Source organism: Adiantum capillus-veneris, chromosome 20 (assembly GCF_014529385.1).
Source record: "Adiantum capillus-veneris isolate H3 chromosome 20, ASM1452938v2, whole genome shotgun sequence".
Classification (NCBI taxonomy): Eukaryota; Viridiplantae; Streptophyta; class Polypodiopsida; order Polypodiales; family Pteridaceae; genus Adiantum; species Adiantum capillus-veneris.
This window is the reverse complement of record NC_140950.1, coordinates 134876594-134890402: the sequence shown is the minus strand read 5'-3', so window position 1 is coordinate 134890402 and position 13809 is coordinate 134876594. Positions and strand designations below refer to the sequence as shown.

The window sequence follows — 13809 nt, the reverse complement described above, 5'->3', positions numbered from 1 at the left end:
TCTTTACTCGTTGAGAAAGGATACTCATTCAAAAGAATCATGAAAAACGTTCTTTCATTTTTGCATTGTAGTAAGTTACGACCAGCTGATATTGTGCTAATTCTTTCTATCTTTTGTGGTGCGTATGCCCTATCAACTACCTCATTTGTGCTAATTTTTTCGATTTCATGCTTCTTTTAGTGCTAGGCTTCATTATGGCTGAGTCTGCCCTTGATCGCTGGAGTCATGACAGAAACTCAGTACGCTGAACTTTGTATTGATGTATGCTCATGTGTGTGTGCGTGTGGTGTGTGTTGTGTTGGGGAGCATATGTTAGTACCTAGTTCTACACCCACTATTGGGCATTGACGACGTTAGTGGGGATGTCGTGGTATTTAGTCAATACTATGTATGATGGAGCTGATGGTTATATCGTCTTGTGGGTGACTACCATGGGTCTATACCTTGCACTTTCCTTCAAGGGTGAATCTGGGCTTATCCTAAGGGTGAATCTGGGCTTATCTTGGATTCCTCTAGGTATATTTCTTTCAAGATAATCAATAGTAAATTCAATAAAAGTGGGGAGCTTAAAAGCCCAATTATTGTTTGACTTAGTAACACACTATTTTGTTGTTTTGATCCCTAGGGCTTCTAGTATTTTTACTCTAGCTTGACAAATGCTAGCCTTTATCATGGCTGAGGATGCCCATCACCTCCGGAGGGTGATAGCAACTCAGCTCGTTGGTTTTGTAGAGTACGTTCAAAGCATGAATGACCTCTATACAAATTTGCACCTGCTCTTGGGCACTGACAACGTGAGTAGGGATGTCAAAACTCTTGTCCAAGCTATGCACGATAAAGGTGATAATCTTATTCTTCCTGTTTGGACAAGCAAGGAAGTTGAGGTCACATATTGTCAAGTTTGGTTCTTTGTTCTTGTAGGTTTGTAGTAGTATTCATTTTTCGATTTTGTATTTAGCTTATGTTAGGACTTAAGAATTTGTTCCTTTGAAAGTTGTTGTGTGAAGTTTGATTTCTATGATTAAGTTTCTAAGATGTCTTATCCTTTTTTGTTTAAAGTTGAGTACTTGTTTTAAGTTTAAGCCAAGTAAGCCGCGTCAACTGATTTTGCGCATGTCTTTTCTAAAAACATTTAAGTTAATAATGTTTTGTTTTATTTAGTTTTGTTTTGTAGCAAATAAAGTGATTTAGTTTTTTTTCTTTTCTTTTCTTGTGTCCCTTGCCTTTATAGTTTTATGAGTGCTTTATTCCCTCTTATAATTCGTAAGCTCAGACTATTCTGAACTTATGAAGGTATATATGTAACAATTCAGTCTGTAAAGCAAACAGAGTGTGATTTTGATTGCTTGCTTAATGCTTTGAATCAGTAGAAGGGAAACATGATTAGACATAGTTTCTTTTGCAAAAGTCTCACCATGTTTTGGCCAAATGTCTGAGCCTGTGCTATGAGTGCCAGTTAGATGTATTTAAATGGAACTCGTTTATGGCTCACTGGCTGGTCTTTGCAAGTGCCAGTTAGATGTATTAAATGGAACTCTTTTAAGGCTTGTAAACTGGTCTTTGTGAGTTTTTTAGTCAATGCTTTTGTTCTTTCAGGTGGTGGCATCTTTCAGCTTATTGATTTATTCTTTATATGGAGAGGAATTGAAGGAAATGTTTGGGTATGAGCATCACCCTTATGGTTTCCATGCATTGGCAGGTAAATCAATTGCCTTTTCTGCAAGAAGTAAGCCAGAACTTAGCTGCGTCATGCATTGGTTTTGGACAAATTTGGCATGGAGAATTCACAAATGATGAATGCTATAAGATGTTGAGCTGTGGTATGATCTTTCAGTGAATATGTTGTTTAAACTTACCTACCTTTGTTTGGTTACTTAAACAACAAGTGATAAAATCACAAGGCCTGCGCCTTTAAGTAGATATAATAGAAAGAAAAAGTATATTTAATAAAAAAATAATCTAGTCATAATTTCTTCAAAATATATATCACAGTGCTAACTATTGAACGTGGACTATCTAAGATACAAACACTATCTTTAAATTTCTATGTAAATAAGAAGCTATCAATCACACCCTCGCTTCCATAGCCCCTCTCTGCATCCTTCCTCTTCGTAATTTGGCATGGCAATGGACATTGCCCCTCCTCTCCCACCCGCTCATGGTGGTTATGCACCCCCACTTGCTAATCCCACCGGCAAGTCCAATGCGGCGCAAACAACAGCAAATACCGAGTACTCCGACTTCCCGTCGACCTTTTGGATTTTTCAATGAGGACATAGGTGGCCCCATTGTCCCCTGCCTTAGCAATGCCACCTCCTATGAGCTTAAGATTGAACCAACTCCCTTCTCTAACAGAATTTTTCTAACAATTACCATTTAATATGCACTAATTACAAAAGCTGAAAAGAAAGTTTTCTTAATAAAAACTCAATGGACATTCTGGCAAATGATTTTTAAGCTTATAGTTTGATTGTCCTTGGCAATTCAGTTTGCATTATTTGGGCAATAACTAACTTGGCCGTCTCCTAGTGGTTTTTGTCAAGTGTGAAGCCTGCCTGCCTTGGCTGGGGCACTCATGGCCGCTCAGGTGATGATGACAAGGGCGAACACCGCCATGGGAGCAGTGAAGAGTCTTTTCGAACCACAAGCCTTGTTTCTGTGCTACAAATTTTCAAGATGAAACCATTGTGTGTCCTTCAGCTTCAGCCCTGACATGTCCCCTGCTCCTCGGCGTGCGCGTAGCAAACGTTGCTGCACTGTCGTTTGCCTCTAGATACACAAATTTTCTCCCTTGAAGTCTCGGAAAGCCTTCTGGAAACTGCCTCCACCACATATGCCATCCAAGCTGCATCATCTGAGTCCAATGTGTACAACACATACTACGACTACGATGATGACGAAGATGAAGGCAACACGCCCTTCTACCAAACTCTTCAGCCCCAAGCCTAAGAAAACCAAGGTGGAGGATGCTACCCCAGTAAGGAAGTGTCTTCATTGTGCTACACAGAAGACGCCACAATGGAGGACGGGACTGATGGGGCCGAAGACTCTATGCAATGTGTGCGGAGTGCGGTACAAGTCGGGAAGGCTATGCAACGAATATAGGCCAGCTACAAGTCCTACATTTGTAGAGAGTGTGCACTCAAATTCACACAGGAAAGTGCTGGAAATGAGAAGGCAAAGAGGTGATAGCATTGGGCATGAGAGCCAAAAGCATAAGGAGAATACACATGGGCAACGGTGGGGAGATAGCGGTGTGTGTGACCATGCCACGTTAAAGGTGGACGAGACAAAGGTAGGTAGGAGTGAATACAGAGGAGAAGTGGATAGACATGGCTAGCATCAGAGTTTAGAGAGTTGGATTGGCAGAGTAAAGAATAGTGGCACGGCTAACGTCTGTGTCCTACATTGCTTTGAAGGGAGCTTGTGTTCAGATGTATTCCATTCCTTTGGCAAGCCTCAGCACTAACGCCTGCAGATGTTGCCCTCCTCACACTCACACCACCTCCTCAAGGCTCCGCCTGCAGTGCATCCCCTTCACCTGCAGGGTGCTCCCAAACCCCTCATCACGGTTACACACAAAACAACACTGCATCATGGATGCACCCTCCCTTTCTTTGCCCGCATGCAGTGGAAAGAAGCCCTCATCCTCATTCGTCTGCCTTGTTTTTTCCAATGCGAGATGCAGACAAGCCCTCACAAAACCCCATCCCCCTTCACCTGCAGGGTAGCATCATACATCCTCTGGCTCCACGAACTGCTCAATTTGCCTGAGAGAGAGAGAGAGAGAGAGAGAGAGAGAGAGAGAGAGAGAGAGAGAGAGAGAGAGAGAGAGAGAGAGAGAGAGAGAGAGAGAGAGAGAGACTGACTGACTGACTGACTGACTGTCTGCAGTCCATCACTCGCTTTTGCTATCAATAGCATTGTCACACACTATCATTGTCCTTGTCTCCGCCTGCCATTTTCTATCGGGCACTGCAACGAGTGTACACACTTCAAGTTCTTCGATGCACACACCCTGCATTGAATAGGTCTGCAGCACACACAATGCTATATACCCCCTTCGACATTGCGCTGCAGTTCTTGCTGATGGAGGAGCACGCATGGGATGCAAAGACAGGGCTGTTGTATCACGGCTACGACGAGTCGCGGCAACAGGGGTGGGCCGACCCATAGATGGGTACATCACCTAGCTTCGGGAGGGGGGGGGGGGGGGGGGGGCGTTGGGCTGGTTCTTCATGGCGTTGGTGGATATTATGGACTTCTTCCCGAAGAGCCACGCTTAGAGGGCTGATCTGGTGTCCATTCTTCAGCGGCTGGCAGTGGCGGTGGCCAAGGTGCAGGACCCTGCCACACAGGCGTGTGGTGGGAGGTGCTGGATATTCAAGGGGGGCGGCAGGGCAACTATCTGGAGTCCTCCGCATCCTGCATGTTCGTGTATAGCTTGGCCAAAGGGGTGAAACGGGGCTACCTCTCCAAGAGCACCTACAAGAGGGGCTTCCAAGGAATCCATACACAATTTGTGCAAGCCCGCTCTGACAGTGGTGTGGATCTGAACAACACCGTCTCTGCGGGCGGCTTGGGTGGTTCTCCTTGAAGGAGGTTCACGAATCGCCAGCTTTGGCCCATTGCACCATGCCATCCCCATCCCCTACTTGGAGCCCGATGTGCTTCAGACACATGCACGCACATTACTATCGCGAGCAGCATCAGTCGTTCCTCGGCACTCTCCATGGTTGCTTTGTTCTTCTTTGCACCTAGAGTCTGATCACAATGTCCCCTGCTTGCAACACCCTGCATTCAAGCTCCAGACTCCGATCTTCCTCTCGTGCATACCCGAAAAGAGACACAGATAGACCTGCAAAGCATCAGCATAAGTGAGATAAATATCTAGTGTGTGATTCAAAAGCATTTGGCCCCCCACACCAAAATTGGCACGGCCCATGGGCTAAGGCCTACTACTGGAGCCATCAAGTACAACTCTCCAAGTTCATAAATTTTTGGATATCTTAATGCATAGTAAATGTCCACTATTTCTATCCACTAAAAAAATAGTAGTAAAACTTTACGCCTTTTTCCAATAAAAAGCAATAGTAAAACTCATGACATATCCATCATGATTCATTAGTGTTACACACTGTTCATTTAAATGAGTGTCCACTATCTTATTGCAGCCAATCAGCATTTTTGGCTTATCAAAAAAGCTTGAAAATACAACTCAACTTTTTTTTTATTTTAGTCAGCAAAAAGAGAAGGCATCTCTATAGCCTTTGCCCTTTGGGCAGGCCAAAAAATCTGGCTGAAATTATCTATAATGTGCACCCACACAAAACTAGGCTTACTTTTCTAGCTTAAGATTTTGGAAAACAAATAAACTTGATCAACGTTTGAAGCCATGGTAAATTATCATTGCCTGTGCTGGCTTTCAGAAACAAGAGTTGTGTGGAACGTGCAACTCTAGTTGTTAAAAATGCATAAAAGGAATGCTAATGGTTTAGCAGCAAATTTGGTCAGGGGTTTGGTGTCTGCACCTTTTTAAAAGCTCTCTCAATCCCATTCTTGATTGCAAACAAATATTCTTAGCGCTTGAGGTTGATGACTCCAAAAGGATGTAGCTAGTAGTGATATGATTTTTTTCAAAAAAAGGAAGAAGGGAATTAACACAGATGTCAGATTCTCCTCTTGTAGTTTGCGAATAAATTAATCACAACAAAATCCACAAACTCTTTATGCGTCGCAAGGAGGAAGGGTGGGCGTGAGGGGGTATCAGCCGCAACACCATCAGTACCAGCAAGGCTCAATATTGAGCCTTCAAGCATTCAGATTTCAGCCATACAGCACGTCAGTTTTCAGTTTTCAGCTTACAGTACCTCAGCCTTCAGCCCTCAGTACCATCAGTTCTAGCCTTCCAGTAATTTCTTCTTCTACATTCCAGCATCCAGCACCCAGCATCCAGCACCCAGTTCCCTGTGTTTTTATCGCAAGGAACCCTTCATTCAGCATCTGTTTGAGCCCAGTGCTGCACCTACATTCAGCCACAACACTCTTGTATCAAGATATGTGAAATCTAAAAGCAAATACCATTCCGGCAACGGAGTGGGGGGCCCTTGGAGGGGGGTTTGGGACTCCATCCGGTATTGGTCTCTCTTTGCAAGGAATTGTTTGGGTGCTTGAGGATGGACCAACCAGTCGATGTCGGGGATGACAACATTTATGAAAACCCGCCTAAATCGAAAGAGACATTTAGGCGGAGGTTTCGAGAGAGCACACTATTGCCAGGTTCTGTGAGAGCAGAGAAATTGTCCAGGGTGAAAGATGACTTAATGTATGAAAAGGTACAGGTGATGATTAAGGCGGAGCTGAGCCTTTTGAGAGGTGACATTGAAAAAGAGATGTATGCACATGCGGAAACTTACAAAAAAGCTACGTATGCAAATATGAGGAAAGAATTGGACAAAGAGATGCTTAGTAACACGATAAGATGTACACATTATTGAAAACCCAAAGCTTGAGGTTTGAGGCTGATTTCAACGTGCTGATTGTTGTTGCAAATATGTACGGAATTCTGTAATTTGCATTGGTGTGTTGACATGGCAGACAATATGGATTTCTGCAAATAGCACTGGCTATTTTGGACAGATTTGTCAGATTCTTCATCTCCAGTAGCTTCGCACCCTGCCTACAGGCTTCACACACCACATGCACTGGCCCTTGGTTGTGGGTTGGCCACCCGTACACCTGCTCGACAGGGATCTTCAGGCACATTTAGGGTTTTGCTCAGCACTTACCTGATCGGACCTATTCTGGCCCTTTTTCATTTTTTCCTCATTTATGGGTTTTTTTTGTGCATGGTCGTTGGGGCTTCTGGTTTGCCCTACCTATTTATGTTATTGGGGCTTGCCAGCCTTTTCCATTTGTCTCTTATGTGTCCATCGCCATTCTCTCTCTCTCTCTCTCTCTCTCTCTCTCTCTCTCTCTCTCTCTCTCTCTCTCTCTCTCTCTCTCCACCTTCCGCTGCTCACTCTGACATGGTATCAGAGCTCTAGGCTTCGATCTGCCATTGCCTACACTTGGGAGGACTCTGCAGAGGATTTCATCGTGAAGAATTGCTTCATCACCATCAACGTTTTTGCTTGCAGCTTGCGTTTTTTGGTGGACGGTACCTTCTTCTACACCCTCTGCTAGGGCCCTCCCTCCCTCTACCTTGATCGCCACCTGTTGCCCCCTCCCTTGCATCAGCGTTTTTTCAGCCAGCTTGCTCTAGAGTTTTTGTTGCAGGAGGACAGCCATCTGCCATTGATCGCCACCGGCTGCCCCTCCCTTCCATCAGCGTTTTTCAGCCAGCTTGCTCTAGCGTTTTTGTTGCAGGAGGTGCACCCTTTGCTAGCGGCCTCCCTCCCTCTACCTTGATCGCCACCTACTGCCCCTCCCTTGCATCAACGTTTTTCAGCCAGCTTGCTCTAGAGTTTTTGTTGCAGGAGGACAACCATTTGCCATTGATCGCCACCTGCTGCCCTTCCCTTGCATCAATGTTTTTCAGCCAGCTTGCTCTAGCGTTTTTGTTGCAAGAGGACAGCCATCTGCCATTAGCGTTTTTCAGCCAGCTTGGCCTAGCGTTTTTGAGCAGGACAGCAGCAGCTTGGGACCAGCGTTTTCATTGCCAATTCAGCATTTTCTTCTTGCCGATCTTGGACAGCTGGAGCCCCGCTCCTTGCCCCTTGGTCTTCCCGCTTGGAAGCTGAACAGTTGTGACTACTTGCCGGCGATTTTCCGACCCCTCCATTGTTGATTTTCAGCCTGTTTTGGTGCATTTACAGCCCTCACCTTACCTTCTCGGCATCCGGTGTTCATCACCTGGCGTTTTCGCTCAAACCCCTGCGTTCTCACGGTGTTTTGAGCTCCCTTTTTCTGCGATTTCAGGTTTGAACAGCACCTCGACTTTGCTTCATGGGCATCCCTTCGGGTTTCCCTTACCTCTCCCGTCACTTACCCCTACTTCGTGGTCTTTTGGCGTTCTATCCGTCGTGGTTTTCTGATCCTATCCTCACCTTTGCTTCTGATTTTACACACGAGACTTCTCTGTTGATTTTTTGTCTGTATCTATGGTAACACTCCCAGCCATGCCCATCTTTCCTCCCGGCGAAAAGCTTGACGGCTCCAACTTTGTTGTTTGGAAGATGAAGATCATGGCGATGCTTATGTAGTTTGACTTTTGGGACTGGCTTACCTATCCTGCCAATGCCGTATGTACCTTGCTCCTGCATCTGGTTCTCCTACATTGACATCATCAGCTACCACTTCTTCTGTAGTTACACGTGCTGGCTCCTCATCTACTTCTTCTCATGGTACTGCTTCTGGCGGATCAGGTATTGTGGTTACACAGGCTATGGTGGATCAGTGGAATTTGAACCATCGCAGAGTCTACTCTTTCTTACTCATCAACTGTGCGGATAGCGTGTTGACGTCTTTACGCTCTCACACCACTGCACATGAGGTAGGTGGTTTCCTTTGCAACATGTACGAGGCGAAGACACCCAGAAGGATCCTCACTGTGGAGAAGACTTTGATGGACTTACAGGTCTCATCATTTTCGACTATCTAGGACCTCATATCCGGCATGCTTGTGCTCTGTGATGAGCTAGTAGCTTGTGGACACCAGATCTCTTTCGAGGGCATGGCAAATCGGTTTCTGCTCAAGCTTCCCGACACTTATGGTTCCTTGTTCCAGTCACTTACTACCTCCACACGCCCTACTCCTATCACTTGGGAGGATCTCTTACCCGCTGTGCAGCAGATAGCTTCGCGCATTCAAGACAGAGCCACCTCAGACGCCTCTGCAGGTTCTACTGCATTGGTCTCTACATCCAATAGGGGTGGTAGTGCTCCCGGACAATCCGTACCTGGTTGTACACCTTCTCGCCCTGACATTACTTGTACCTATTGTGGAAAGAAAGGTCATTTTGTAGCAAAATGTTATAAACGACGGCAGGACCGCAAGAATGATTCAGATCGTGAGGATGGGACGGCTTCTCGACAGACGTCTGCCACCGCCATCTCTAGCCCTTCACAGTGCGATGGCTTCATCCTCTAGTTTCATCCACCTCCTTCTTCCCTTTTATGATCGAGATCACTTTTTGGCATGGAGTTTACCGGATTTACCACCTTGGCCTTCTATCCTTTTGTGTCAGAGTGCTCTGCTGCTGCAGGGGGTGTTCTCTCTCTTTTGTCTCTCATCTGCCGACCTCCATCGATGAGCTCCCTGCTCGTCTTCCATCTTTCCCTCATATATCCTCTTCAGCGACTTGTTCTGTTGTGAGCCTCTCCATCCGCTTCCTTGTGCGACTTGATCAGCCTGACCTAACTTCGGTCATCATCACATTGGTGCTGGACGGTTCGTCGTTTTTTGTTTGGCTGGCGCTTCTTCTTTTCACACTCCAGATTTGCTAGGCGTGTTGCATCTTCTTCCTGCACGACTCTGCATCTGTCGTTGAGGGGGGGTGTTAGGTTCTTCTTCTCCAAATGCTTCGCACCCTGCCTACAAGCTTCACAGGTCACGTGCACTGGCCCTTCGTTGTGGGTTGGCCACCCGTACACCTACTGGACAGGGATCTTCAAGCACATTTAGGGTTTTGCTCAGCACTTTGCCCGGCCGGACCTATTCTTGTCCTTTTCCATTTTTTCCTCATTTATGGGTTTTTTTTGTGCATAGTCGTTTGGCTTCTGGTCTGCCCTACCTACTCCCTATTCTCCTATACATAGGAGGGAGAGATGCACTCTCCCATTCATCTTGCGATCTTGTACACAACAGTTTTATGCCATTTGGAGTTATTGGGGCTTTTTCAGCCTTTTCCATTTCTCTCTTGTGTGTCCATCGCCGTTGTCTGTCTCTCTCTCTCTCCACCTTCCGCTGCTCACTCTGACAAGATTTCAACGCTAGCGCTAGCTTTTGGGAGCAAATACTTTTGGGGTTTAGTTCTTTTGGGGCTCTGCTTTTGGGCAACACTTGTACTCTTTATAAGAGCCTGTGGGGCCTCACTCTGTAGAGCATCTGGACGCAAAGTCTGAGAGCAGAGGACCCTCGGGAGTTGTACGATCACGAGGACGTGGCAGCTGTTAACTTTGTCACGAGGACGTGGCAACTGCTAACCTTAGTTGTTGGTTTCTTTCCAATGGTTTTTGTTTTATTTTTGAGACCCTCTTTTTGAAGTAGGAAACGGTCGGACATTGTATGGCCAATGTGAACGGTAGTTTCACCCGCAGACGGGAAGTGGCCGGCAGTGGAATTCGTATAGTAAGAGGATGTCTAGGCTCAGAGTAAGATCATGTAGGTCCCTCTGTCGCACTTAGCAAGTTGGTGGATACCAAGAAGTGAACTCAATAAAGGCATAAAGTCAAGGTGGAACTACCAACAGAAAGTATCTGACAGTTGGGCCACATTGCACTTTTGGATGCGGTCCCTTTCACAAACGGGAGCGCATAACAATATAAAATACATTCGGATAATGTCACGTGACACATCCTAACCCTATGTGTCCGTGGACAAGCTACACCACAGCAGGGTTCAGTCAAGTCAAGTCTAGATTAGCAGTGATCTGGCACTTTTGTGAGTCTATTCGTAGAACGTGCATGCCCAGTCACTTAGCATAGATGCATATCCTCTGGTTGCACACATCATGATCATCGGAATTCCCATCAGAATCCATTTGCATTAGTTAGGGGAATTTTCCAGTGTATTTAGCCTATTTTCCTATTTATTGGGATTTTCACTTATTATTTTTAAGTGACTTTCCAACAAAAGTAGGTAGGGCAATTTTGCTAAGTTAATATATAAGCAAACCAAAGTTCACACTTTCTGGCAGAAGAGGCAGCAGGAGCTCCCCGCTCAATAGGCAACTTCTTAGCAGTACCCCCTCTCAACACCCTAGCGTTTCCAACCTAGGCCATCTTGTGCGTTTTCCCGCGACCAACCATCTTCAGTCCTCATCGTTTTCAGCATGCACTAACGCTAGGCAACATCAGCGATTCCATCCTCAGCAGATCCCTCGCGACGACCGCAGTCAAAAGCCACCATATCAGCCAGCGTTTTTCCCACAAAAATGCCAGCCTAACAGATGCAGATCTCAGCTGTTTTTATACAGCAGAATCTCAGCTTGACCAGCGTTTTTCAGCCCCCTTAAAAACACAGTTTTCAGCCATGATAAAGTAGCAGGTTTCCCCTTAGACGGTTGCAGATGGTTCCCCATTTTCAGCCATAAAAACACAGCCCAAAACAGTCATTTTCAGCCACCGTATCAGTCTCCAAATTCAGCGATTAGAAGCCTACAGATTTCAGCCATCGAGTCGTCGTCGTCACCACCGTCGTCGTCATCGGCATAGTCCCACTTGCATCTGTCCATTGCATACGCATTGTACACCTTTGTGCAATCAAAGAATAGACCACTCTCGCCGACGAGTGGGGCCTTCGGAGGAGGGTTTTACAACCTCTCGGTGTCGTATCTCTTCTCTCTCTTTCTCTCAGTCTCATCCACTTGCACGCACAATCCACTCACTTTGTTCGTGATCATAGCACTCTCCATAAGACGGAAAGCTCTATCTTTTCCTAAGAACTAAAAGGAACCTTGAGCAATAAAGATCACTAATCTTGAGAAAATACAACATTCATTCCGCTGCACCTTACATTGATAGATAGGATTTATCACTTATTGTTGAAGCCAAAGGATATAAAGAGAAATAGATAGATAGAGAGAGAGAGAAGATCGACACAGTACTGGGGACCAGAAGATGGGCTCGTCCCCCCCCCCCCTTTCTTAGAGAATCCTTTATTAGGGAGAATCTTTTTACAAGCACAAGAACCGGAGAAAACCCCTCCGTTCTAATTCTCTGACTCGATGGTCGTTCCTTCTCGTAAGGGAAATCCGAGAGACGAGCTCTCAATCCTTTTTCCGTCTGTACTCGGAGTCAAGACTCCGCAGACAATTTCCAAATTCCGTTCCCGGAATTCCCAAGTGTAGGCCGAAGCCTTCTCACTTCTCCTTTGCGATGAAGTACCTGCAAACATACACACAAACACGTGACAACAATTCGTATGGCGAATCCACAATAGATGCTTGTCGCTCTTTCGTGGGAAAAGCGACTTCCGTGCTTCGTAGTCTCGCGATCTCTTGCGTTATTTGGCGGCAGAGTCTTCTCTTGCTGACGTTGGTAACTCCTCTTTCAGTGAGGGCATGTGGTGCTTTTATACCTCCTTGGCCACGGCACGAATAGCTGCTCGCGTAAAAATCGCGTCTGTTTTTTTTTTTTTTTTGTGCGTTGCTCTACCCGAAATAGGAAGAGAGAATTCGCTGGCTAGTTTTGTTGCTTTATTTTCTAAGTGGCCGCCCACTTATTAAGTGGGCGGCCGGCATATTTTACAATTGGTCTGAACCTGCCCAAAAACTCAATGAAACCTCATAAGTTAAAAACAATGCCTTTCACAACACTTCCCAGGTGTCCTTGGATGCAACCACATGCACGAATGCAATGCAAACATAGATTCCTCGCGGGAAAGCGTTTGCTCTTTCCGGAAAACTCATTAAAATATTCCGCTTTTTAAGAAAAGCTTCTCAGAATCCATCTTTATTCTTGTGCTTGCGTCTTTACGCGTATTCCTCTTTCCAGTTCGGATTTCCTCTCGACTATATCCTTTGGCTTCAGCAATAAGTGAAATCCTATTTATCCGAATGTATTTTATATTGTTATGCGCTCCTGTTTGTGACAGTCCCAATGAGGATAGATGGTTAGATGACGAGTGGAAGCCCAGCGGAAGCATCTCCTAAAAATTAGGGAACTGCACGCTACACACTACTCTCTCTCTCCCCTACGTGCAGTTATGTGATGCCCCACAAGAGCGCTCTTCATTTGACTGATATACAACTGTGTGGTTTCATGCTTTTGTGCTGAGGCAAGAGCCTCCTTGAGCAGGAATAGGGGTAGATAGTTGCTAATTCAAAGCAGGGCACTGGTAAGGGTCATAACCTCACCGTACAGGTGCGAATTCAGTGCTGTGTATGCGCTGTAAATTGACTGTTTTTCAGCCATACGGACGCCAGAACCCTTGGGAATCGTGCCCCATTGGCAGAGGACAACTAGTGGACTGTTTGGGGCTGAAAACAGAGAAAAAACCAGTAAATACAGCGTGATGAATTTACTGTTTTTGGGCAGGAATTAGAGGGTTTATGCCAATGGAAGTAAGGTCTAGCAGGGGAATTGGTTTCGTGCAAGTTTTGGGACTGTTATGTTGCCGAAATTTGGCCAAAACAGGTGGTATCTAGCGGGATACAGGTAAAGGATTCCCAGGACTCTACTTTGTAATTTACCCTCTCAAAGTATAAAGAAATACCGAAAGGGGCGCCAATTTTGGGGCCTACAGGTTGTCGGCGTCTGCTCGGAGCATTCTAGCTTCCGAGCCGTGTGTGTGCTTAAGTGTTAATTCCCGTAGCAGGTTTCCTTTGCACGTTCTCTCTGTGTGTCTAAAGTAAAGAATTTCGGGTGAAAGCCAAAGCCTACCGCCCCACGGGCCGGTTTCAAGGTTCCGTTGCCGGGACATCAATCACTTTTTCCTCAAGAAGTGAGCCTTGGTTTTGGGTAAAGACACAGAGTACAGGAACGCAGGAACGCATGTTGCGGAGTTAGGGGCTCCAAAACAGGTTCCTCCCGTGCTGGAACAGGTGGCTAGAACGCCTATTCCACAGGTTATGCCAGTTCAGCCCGCCACCTTTCACAGCCCGCATGCTGTCTTGAATGGATAGGGAACTGGTTACCAGGCAATGC

At 45.9% G+C, this 13809-nt stretch overlaps 1 protein-coding gene and 1 pseudogene across 5 annotated transcripts in view; both read left to right on the top strand.

The window, feature by feature from the left end:
- The window catches only part of LOC147433285 (RING/FYVE/PHD zinc finger superfamily protein), a 79514-nt gene that overhangs the window by 43923 nt on the left and 21782 nt on the right, over positions 1-13809 (top strand). For 3 of the 5 annotated variants that reach the window (XM_086492890.1, XM_086492889.1, XM_086492891.1), the window contains one exon: positions 1700-1820. In XM_086492890.1, the coding sequence (XP_086349016.1) occupies positions 1700-1820 (121 nt within the window). Of the gene's footprint in view, positions 1-1596; positions 1821-13809 lie in introns of all 5 variants that reach the window. The other 2 variants (XM_086492893.1, XM_086492894.1) reach the window with 2 other exon arrangements.
- Positions 2624-3655, top strand: LOC147433286 (uncharacterized; annotated as a pseudogene).